Source organism: Trichechus manatus, unplaced genomic scaffold, assembly GCF_000243295.1.
Source record: "Trichechus manatus latirostris isolate Lorelei unplaced genomic scaffold, TriManLat1.0 scaffold00185, whole genome shotgun sequence".
In the NCBI taxonomy this organism is placed as follows: domain Eukaryota; kingdom Metazoa; phylum Chordata; class Mammalia; order Sirenia; family Trichechidae; genus Trichechus; species Trichechus manatus.
Window position 1 is genome coordinate 4720181 of NW_004444121.1, and position 9750 is coordinate 4729930.

A 9750-nucleotide genomic window follows, 5' to 3' on the forward strand; every position below is an offset into this window, starting at 1 on the left:
AGCGCGGGTCCGGGCCTACCTCGGCGTCGCGGTGGAGGCGGTACACGTAGAGCTGCGAGGTCCCGGCCACCACGAGGTTCCGCTCGGTGTTGCTAAAGAAGTTGCAGTACATGGAGAACTCCAGGCCGGTGGGCGGATGCGCCTGTTTGTATACGGCGTACATGGCGCCGAACCCAGGCTGCGCGGGACCGAAGGAAACAGGGTGAGCAGGGCCACCCGCGCAGGATCCCTCCCGGCGCCTCCTCACCGGCCTCGCGCCGTCAACTCACTCACGTCTACCCACCTAGCAGGGGAAGCCAGCTCGAGGGGGACCCGGAATAGCAGCGAACACGGCCCGGCTGGACCCGGAAGCTGAGCACCAAGGTTCCGGGCACCAATGGTCCCGGCTCCTGCGCCTGCGCAGCTCCGCCGCGGCGGTAGCCGCTGCGGGGACAACAGCGGCCCCTGGTGGTCGGGCCCTGCAGCCGGGTCTCGCTGCTCGGCTTCTAGCTCCGCGCCGGGAGCCCCAAGACCCCACGCTCCCGGGAGATCGAGGGTCCGACAGCAGGGAGCCTGGCGGGGAGCGGGTGCGGCTGCTCAGGCCCCAGACTCCCTGGGACGCAGCGGGGAGTCCCCTGCCTGACCCAGGAGGGGCCACCGGGCAGGGTCTCGGCCGCGGGGCGAAGCGACTGTCCCTCACTGCGCCGGGTGCGTGCGCCCCAGCGGCCTCCGCGCTCAGACCGGTGCGGGGCGACGCCGCGGCCGGTGCTGCGAACAGGCGGTGCCCGCGAGGACGGGCTGCAGGCCGCCCGGAGTCCCTGGGAGCACGTGTCCGCGTCCCTGCATCCCCCGCCGCCCGGGCGCCGTGGTCCTCAGCTTCCTACTGCCCGTCCTCCCCTCCAGCGGGGCAGCGAAGTCCACCCCACCTGCCCGCGCTCCCGGGACCCTGGGCCGGGACCACCGCGCTCTAAGTAAGCGCTCAGCCCCTGGGACTCGGGGAACGCCGTCTGTCTGCGGACTTGAAAACAATCATAAGAAAACAAACAAGTGGAAAACAGCCTGGCAGCTCCTCCGAAAGTTAAACACACAAAACCGTTGGCGTTGAGCGGATTCCGACTCATAGCGACCCTGTAGGGCAGAGTAGAACTGCCCCAGAGGGTTTCCAAGGCTGTAAATCTTTATGGAAGCCAACTGCAACGTCTTTCTCCCGAGGAGTGGCTGGTGGGTTAAAGGACCCAGCAATTCCACGCCTAGGTATATGTCCAAAACGAATGCAAAGCAGGGACTCAAATACCTGTGAATGCGTGTTCATAGGATCTTTGTTCACAGTAACCAAGAGGTGGAAACAACCCAGCTGTTAACAGATGAACGGATAAACAAAATGTGGCATATACATGTTAGACGTTAAATAGAAACCAACGGCCGAATCATGTTGAGTGAAATCAGTCAGTCGCAAAAGGACAAATACTGTCTGATCTCACTGACATGAAATAAGCAAATATAGAGAAACCAAAGATTATTAGTAGTTACCAGAGGCAGAGGGAGGGGAGAGGGGTAGTTTTTGTTTGGAAGGCACTGAATTTACATCAATGGTGGTGGAATGTTTTGGATGAGAATACAGATAAGGGCGGTACAACACGGAAAATGAAATCAATGTGACTGAGTTGTAGATGTGGAAGTTGCTGTTTTGGCACGTATGTTTTCACCAAGATAAAAAAAAGAGAGAGAGAGGGATTAACGGCTGTTGGTGCCAGGTACAAACCTTGACAGAACAAGAGGGAGTTCTCAAAGTGTTGTAACCTCAGGACACACCTAGAGGACAGCCTGATGTTGAAGAACGTGTCTGACTCACCATACCAGCCTCCACCAGTTCCCAAGTGTGCTTGTAAAACCAGTGACAGAAAGACCCCCGCTTTGTAAGGCTCTCCCCTCAAGTAAAGACATACCTGAGACCCAGCTTTGTAACTTCCCTACTGGAAACCCCCTAACTGCCTTTAAGAATCCTGTAGTCATGCTGTTTGAGCGAGCTCGTTACCCCTTTAAGCTTGGATCAGCTCTGTCCTTGAACAGCTTCTGAATCAATAAATCCTGTTGATTATTTGACTAGTTGATTGTTCTTTTCCGTTCAACACTCACAATGTAATTTTATTCAGCCATAAAGAGAAACGAAGTTCAGATACCTGCTACAACCTGGGCGAACTTTGAACTTACGGCGCTGAGTAAAAGCAGCCAGACACGGAAAGCCACACGTCATATGATCACACTTATAGGGAATCTGCAGAACACGTAAAGCCATGGAGGCTGAAAGTAGAGTAGAGATTGCCAGAGACTGGCAGTGGAGGAATGAGGAACGCCTGCTAGTAGGTGCAGGGTCTCCTTCTGGGGTGATGACAATGTTCTGGAACTAGGTAGTGGTGGTGGTCGCGCTATGTTGTGAATGCACTAAGTATCACTAATGGTAAGTTTTGGTATGTGCGTTTTGCCACAATAAAGAAATACAAAACCTAGCCGTGGCCAGCAGCAACGCCAGGCCGAGCACAGCCAGGACCGCCAAGCCCAGGCGCTCAGCCGCAGTGCCATCGGGAGCGCTTGTGAGCTTCGGGACTGTGGCCACAAGGGCTGCTTGCGGCAGGAGTGGGGCTGGGCTCTCACACCTGGACCAGGCACCTGTCCCAGGTGTTAGGGTCTCACGGTTTAGGAAGGAGGTGGTGTGGTATTCTCATAGCCAGGGACCTGCCCAAGCCTCTCTCCCACTCTCTGCCCCCAACCCTGCCTCTCCCGCCCTCACCCCTACTCCCCAGTTGGTCAGGTGCCATCCAGACTTCATTCTACCTGCCCTCCCTCAGCCCAACATCCTCAGCTGAGTGGACCCCAGCACCTACAGTGCCAGCACCCCTGGCTGTGGCCAGACAGGCACAACTGAGATGGGGCCTTCACTCTCCACCTGTCTGAACTCCATTCACAATGGCCAAAAGGCGGAACTGCTCAAATACCCAGCAAAGGAGAATGCATATAGAACCTGAGCTAACCACACAACGGAGTCCTCTTCAGCCACGAGAGAGAGTGAAGTACTGGCGCAACCTTCAGTGTGCCTGAATCTTGAAAACATTATGCTGAGTGAAAGAAGTGAGGCTTTAGAGGTCACATGATATTGTAGGATTTCATTTACATGAAACGTAGGCAACAGGTAAATCCACCCAGATGAAGCAGACAAGCGGTCACCAGGGGTTGGGGCAGGGGGCTGTTGTCGTTGTTAGGTGCCGTAGGGGGGGTTTCCACTCATAGCAACCCTATCTGTGTACAACAGAACCGAACACTGCCCGGTCCTGCGCCATCCTCACAATCACTGTTATCCTCGAGCCCATTGTTGCAGCCACTGTGTCAATCCGTCTCGTTGAGGGTCTTCCTCTTTTTTGCTGGCCCTCTACTCTACCAAGCATGATGTCCTTCTCCAGGGACTGAGTGACTACTCAATGAGTCTGGGGTTTCCTTTCCAGGTTTTGGAACTCGGCGGTGAATGTACCAAATGCCCAACACAGCCTTGACAAAGTGTTAAATGCCACTCCGTTGTTCGCTTTAAACGGCTGATTTTATGTCAATTTCACCTCCATAAAAAAGACCCCGGAAGGAAACGTGAAGTTCACGCAGCTCCTGCCGGCTTCTCTTGGGCTACTCCCCCAGGGAAGCCCACCCCTGAACGGGAAAGCCCACTCGCTGGAAACGGTGCTGGGGAGGAAACGTGTCCGTGGGTCAGCTGGCAGCCTAAAGTGAGCCTGACCTCTGGCTCTCGTGCTTTCGTGTCTGGGTGTTGGGTGGATGAGCACTGACCTGATGTCCTAGATCTGATGTCCTTCTTAGCCTCCTACTCTTTTGCTCTTTCCTACCTCCTTTCTGCTGCCTGGAAAGTGTGTGTGATGGCTAGAGCTCTGGCAGCCATTTTGGATCATGAGGGGTAATATGGGGTGAATTGTGTCCCCCCAAAATATATGCTGAAGCCCTAACCCCCGAGCACCTCAGAATGCGGCCTTATTTGTAAACAGAGTTGTTACAGATGGAATTAGTCACGTGAAGATGAGTTCGCACTGGAGTAGGGTGGGCCTGCAGTTCAACGTGATTGGTGGTCTCATCAGAGTGGGAGAAGAGGCCCCAAGAGAAGAGGGAGGGAGGAAGAAGCCCCCTCCACTGCCTTTCCTTACACCCTTCCCTCCCACTGAGGAGGCCAGGCCTGGATCCAGAGCAAGAGCGTCTTTATTGAAGCTGAGGGTTGAGCAGGACAGGGGGCCTTTCAAAGGGCCATGGGCTGTAGGTGTGGCAGGGGCCAAGCTAGCCCAGGGCTGGGGTCAGAGTCACAGCCGGAGACTGTGGGGTCAGAGGGAGATTCTGTCCTCGTATATGGACAGCAGCAGCAGGACGGTCCAGCCGCCCAGCAGGCCCACATTGTGCAGTAGAAAGAGCAGCCAGGGCCGCGGGTCCCGCACGTGCAGCATGGCTGGGAGCTGGGGAGCAGGTGGGTCCGGTCAGTGGCCAGCTTAGCCCCCACCCGACCGTCAGTGCCGGGGCAGCCAAGTCCCGTTCACCCGCCCTCACCATGTCGCAGAGCGCCACGTAGAGGAAGAAGCCACAGGCCACCGCCAGGATCCAGGCCTGGCTGTCCTCGCTGACGCTGACCGCGAGCGCCACATAGAGGCCGATGAAGGCCGTGAGCGCCGAGGCCAGGTTCAGCAGCAGCGCGCGGCGCACCGACATTCCGGCGTACAGCAGGGTCGCGAAGTCTCCTGGGGGCCGAGGGGGTTCAGGCCGAGATATGCACCCCATCCATGTAGACAACGCCCCAGCCCCAGGTATCCCCCACCCTCCCCAGGCGCACCCCCACCCCGTCCTTCCCTCCCCAGACGCCCTGCCCGGCCCCAGGTATGCCCCCATCCAGGCCAACAATGCCCCGCCCCGGGTGTCCCCCACCTTGCCCCGGGCAGACCCCTCCCCACTCCCCACAGCCCCCTCCCCGCGACGCTCACCCAGCTCGTGCGGCAGCTCGTGGCAGACCACAGCCAGCGAGGTAGCCAGCCCGGTCTTCCAGGAGGACGTGAAGGCGGCGCCTATGGCCAGCCCGTCGGCCAAGTTGTGCACAGCATCGCCCAGCGTGATCATGTAGGGCAGCAGCCGCAACTCTGGAGGCAGGGGGGGCAGGCGTGGGGTGGGGTCGATGGGGTCCCCCACCTCTCAGGGCCCCCCTCACCCCCAGCCGCAGTCCACATCAAACCACACGCGGACTGTGAGGTGTCTCAACGCCCCCAGGCCTCCCTGAGTGCTTACCTGCGTTCATTTTCGGGGACTCCTGGCTCAGCTGGTCCTGGCTTTCTGCCACGACCTGGGGGAATCCATGTGGATGAGGCTGGGGCAGGGGAAGTGGAGGAGGGGTGCGCGGCTGGGTCCCCACTCAGCACTGGAGGCCAGGGGAGGAGGTCTTGGGGTGGGGCCTGAGTGTAGGAGTTGGGGGAGGGGCTCGTGGAGGGGGGTCAGCGTAGGATGGGGGAGTCAAGGTGGCGGCTCACCAGGTCTGCCTGCGAGCCCTCCTGGGGCTGCCTGGGTGGCTGCAGCTGGCTGGGCTTCAGCTGCAGGGACATGCCGTGACTGTGGCCGCCACGGCTGCAGGGCTTGCCCTTCTCCAGGTCCTGCGGGGACGGCGGCTCAGACCCTCCACTCCCCGCCCCGCCCTGCCCATCTTCCTGGACCTCGCCTGTCCCGAGCCTGACCTCCCCCGAGCCTGACCTCCGGGTCCTGGGGCAGCAGCAGATTGAAGAGGTTCTCGCACAGGAAGAAGGCATAGAGGCCGCCAAGCACACCCAGGAGGTACCAGGTGGCCTGGGAAGTGAGAGTCTCCTCCTCGTGGCTATGGTCATGGCTGTGCAGCCCCAGCACCTGGCGGATGGGGTGCTGGGTCAGACTGGCATCTCGGGGCCCCCCTCTTTCCCCTGCCTGTGAAGGGAAGGCCCCCCAGGAGGGCGTGCCCTGGGGGAAGGTGGGGAGAGGAGAGTCCTGTGAAGGAGGGCCGTGGGTGGGCGAGGCCCGACCTGGGGCATCAGGTGCAGGAGGGCGTCCCCGGTGAGCGCGCCCACGGCCATGCTGAGGAAGGTCTGGATGATGTAGTGGATGGCGGTGGAGCAGCCCCTACAGGCCAGCAGCGCGCCCAGCACCGACAGCAGGCAGATGAGCAGTGTGGCCAGCGAGCCGTACAGGTACTCTGCGGGGGTGGGTGGGAGTGAGGGCTGGCAGGTGCCTGCTCCCAGGGGAGGGCGCCTGAGCCAGGCCTCTGCTCATGCTGACCCTCTTGCTCAAAGCCCTCACCCTGCTTCCTTGTTTCCCTGTCTATCCTCAGCTCCTCCCACCCCTGCCCAGGGCTCACCACCCTTCCCTGCCCAGCACCCTCTGCCCACCACCTCCTTCTCCCGAGTGGGCCCCCCTGCCCCCACTGCCAGCACCCCAGGCATGGCCAGGCAGGCACCACTGGGGAGGCACTCACTCTCCGCCTGGCTGAGCTGGTCCTGGGCGGAGGTACTGGCCTGGGTACTGCAGGCCCCGCTCAGCTGCTGCTGCAGCAGGGCAGGGCTGAGTTGGGCCCAAGCCTCGGGGGACACCCCGGTCTGCTCCGACAGCCCATACACAGCCATCACGTCGCTGGCACTCAGGCACAACTGGGGGTGGCAGGGTGGGATGTCAGCGGCTGAGCAGAGCTGTGGAGCCCACCTCCCCAGGACCCTGCCCACAGAGTGCTCACCGTGTCCCACACACTGGAGCTACCGTTGGAGGTGGTGAGGGGCAAAGGTTCCTCGTGGCTGTCGCTCCCTATGGCCCCTCTGCCCAGGTGGCTGTGGTTACTGTGGTCCTCGGACCCGTGGGCATCCACCTCCCCACCCACCCCTAGGCGCTGCATCAAGGTGGCCAGCTCTGGCAGAAGGACACAGCCGATGGCCACCACACATCAGTGTGGGCCCAGCCATGTCCTCCAGGAGAGGGGTGTAGGGGTGGAAGACCCATTGGTCATAGGCCCTCCTCAGCCCTGCCTGTATGCCCAGGGGCCTCATGGCGCCACCCGCCCTGGGCTGGACCTCACCGGGCAGCGTGATGTTGGGGGCCTCGCTGGTATGCTCCCGGAACACGAAGTCCACGAAGTACTGTGGGGTGGGCAGGGCATGGAAGCAGGTGCCTCTCTCGACGTGGTCCAAGAGGGCGGCCAGGGCCGGGCCGGGGCCATCAGGGCCCTCTGCCGATGCTTCCTTCAGCAGCTGAGGCACACCCACACAGGGCTGGGGGAAAACGGCAGCCTCGTCCTCAGGGTTTGCCACCTCCCGAAGCCTCTGCCAGCACCTGCCCCAAGACCCTCACCTCCTGAGACCTCTTCTGGCTTCCTCACGCCAACCTGGCCCCCCACCACAGTCTGGTCCACCGCATTCAGCCCTCCAAGGCTCCCACCATCTTCCCTGGGCTCCTCCCTGCCGCCCTAGAGCCATCTCTGCCCACAGGCCCTGTGAGGGCCCCTCCCGGCTGATATCTATGGTAATCTTTCTCCATCCTTCTCCCTCAGAGCCTCCCCCAGGCGCCAGGAATTACCAGGGAGGCTTTGCCACGTGTTCCCATGACCAGGCGCCTGCCCTCCTCTCTCTTGCCCCACCGGCCTGCCAGAGCCCTCACCTCCTCTGCAGCACGCTGGGTGCCCTCCTGGGCCTGGATCCCCTGGAGGAGCCGGCTTAGGCCCAGGGTCAGGGCCTTGGGGCCTTCAAGCGTGGCCAGGAGGTGGTCGGCACGGGAGCCCCAGCGGCCGGCCCGGATGTCTGCACATGTGCCCTCAGGGTCGTTGAGGTAGAGGGCCGCAGCCGCGCTGAGGCGGGCGATGTCCTTGGCACGCAGGACAGGCTCCGGGAGAAGCCCTGACTTTTCCGGCCAGCCCAGTGCCAGGACATCCTCCACAGACAGACACTGTGGGCAGTGGGGCAGGTGGGCCGGGGCCCAGGACTACAGTGGACACCCTCTCCCTCACCCCCCACGCCTTCCCACCACTCTGGGATGCAGGAGGAGGTCTAGGCCATGGGCCCATCCACCGCAGGTGGCCGCCTCCTGTAAGCACAGCCAATGTGAGACCAAAGGCGGATAGGGGAACCCCAGGCTCCAGGGAGAACGGTGTGCCCCCAGCCACCTGCCCAGCCACCCCCAGTGCACCCCTTCCAGGACAGACCCTGGCGCAGGCCACCCGGTGCCGCCCCCTAGAGTTTCTCCAGGGCCCTTTGTGGTAGCTGGGGTGAGGCAGGTGGGGGAGGGACCGGCCCTTGGGCTCTTACCTTTCCACACGGCTCGGAGGTGCAGTGCACACGGGCCGCTAGCGTATTTAACAGGCCGCCCAGTTCCAAGCGGTCCAGAGCACCGCGGCCCGACGTGAGCACAGTCAGCAGACGGGCGGGTGTGGCCGCTGCTGCCACCACCAGCAGTGAGGCCAGCAGCAGCCGCGGGCCAAGCCCGGGCAGGGGAGCCATGCGCAGACCCCGGACTCTGTTGTAGGAGGAGGCTGGTGTCTGCGGCTGCGACCACCCGGGCGCCTTGGTCCAGACTGAGACTGAACTGGGGCCCGCCCGGCCCAGGCACAAGACCTTTCCCAGGTATTTTCTGTGGGGCGCTGTGATTGGCTGCCAGCATGGCCAGAGATTAGCCGTTCCACTGGCAGATAGAACCTCCCAGAATGCTGGGAGCGGGGGCCGCGCCCCTTCCCCTGGAGGGGCGGCCTGGGCCTCTGTGGAGGCTTGGGGTGTACCCACCCCCGTAACCCTTTCTCTGGGGCTGCCCTGAGCTGGGGGCCTGGGGACCACGGTGATGGGTGCGACCATGGTCACGGTGGGCCAGAGCCACAGCCTGACCCCACCGGGGACATTCCCAGCCCCAGAGCCCACCCCTCCCAGTAGAAACTTCCTGGCCCTGCTACTCAGCTTCTCAGAGTCTTTGGGGCCTCAGTTGGGGGTGGGAGGTGGGGGATCTCCTCTTGGGCAAGAGTGGAAAGAACTGATAAGCCCCCTCCCCCCTTCCCCTGCCCTCAGGCAAATTCCCCAGAAAATAGACAAACAAAACAGGAAGGAATGTGGCCCTGCTCCTGACCCCTGAGGGGCTCTGGGGGGGGTCTCTGGGAGGACTCTGAGGAGGCCTCTGGGGAGGGCTTCTGGGGGCCAGGCCCCTGGTGGGACCAGGGCAGGTGTCTGAGGCCCTGGGGCCTGTTGGGGGAGGGCTGGCGCCAGTACTGCCTCTCCCTGCCTGATCACTTCTCGGCATTTACACCCTTGTGGCCTTATTGCCGGCGTCCTGATTCTGCTCAGTCAGCGGCTGGGGGAGGGGCGGACCCCAGGGCACTGACCCCCCCAGGTCGATTTTAATCTGTCCTGGGTACTGCAGCTGTCAGGACAGCCTTGCCTCCCGACTCCCTGATCAGCCAGGTGACAGCACGCCTGCCAGCTCAGCCAAATCCTGACCCCAAGGCCTGTGACCTCTGCATAGAGGCCTTGGAGTTCCCCTGAGGTGAGGACTCTGTCCGCTGGACCTGTGTCGATAGTAAGGCAGGGCAGCAGCTTGGAAGGAGCTCCAAGAATCTTGGGTTCCTGTCTGGCAAATGGGCTCGCAAAGTGTCCCGGCTCTGGGGCGTCTCCAAGAGACATGCGTGCACGCACTCACGCACGTGTGCACACATAACAGGACCTGCCTGCTCACTCGCTGGACACACATGGTGGCCCTTCCGAC

The 9750-nt window shown here is 61.8% G+C and overlaps 2 protein-coding genes across 2 annotated transcripts in view; both read right to left on the reverse strand.

The window, feature by feature from the left end:
• CPSF1 (cleavage and polyadenylation specific factor 1) overlaps positions 1-278 on the reverse strand; it is a 16293-nt gene extending 16015 nt beyond the window's left edge. The window contains exon 1 of the mRNA XM_004387399.2: positions 20-278. Within this exon, the coding sequence (XP_004387456.1) occupies positions 20-163 (144 nt within the window). The 5' untranslated portion in view covers positions 164-278. The remainder of the gene's footprint in view (positions 1-19) is intronic.
• Positions 279-4346: 4068 nt separating this feature from the next.
• SLC39A4 (solute carrier family 39 member 4) lies at positions 4347-8852 on the reverse strand. Its single transcript, XM_004387445.1, has 12 exons — positions 8313-8852; positions 7681-7953; positions 7091-7283; positions 6755-6924; positions 6500-6671; positions 6051-6220; positions 5749-5898; positions 5532-5651; positions 5303-5323; positions 4995-5187; positions 4567-4754; positions 4347-4475 (listed from the first exon to the last, which is right to left on the reverse strand). Exons 1-12 carry the CDS (start codon positions 8850-8852, stop codon positions 4347-4349), a joined length of 2319 nt encoding a protein of 772 aa, XP_004387502.1.
• Between the last annotated feature and the right edge of the window lie 898 nt (positions 8853-9750).

What these genes read in the sequence shown, in the direction of transcription:
- SLC39A4 (XM_004387445.1), bottom strand. Translation starts at nt 8,852, where the DNA reads ATGGTCGCACCCATCACCGTGGTCCCCAGGCCCCCAGCTCAGGGCAGC. An exon ending in CCTCCGAGCCGTGTGGAAAG is followed by an intron (nt 7,954 to 8,312) that starts GTAAGAGCCCAA and finishes CACTGCCCACAG; the next exon opens with TGTCTGTCTGTGGAGGATGT. An exon ending in ACGTGGCGCTCTGCGACATG is followed by an intron (nt 4,476 to 4,566) that starts GTGAGGGCGGGT and finishes CCTGCTCCCCAG; the next exon opens with CTCCCAGCCATGCTGCACGT.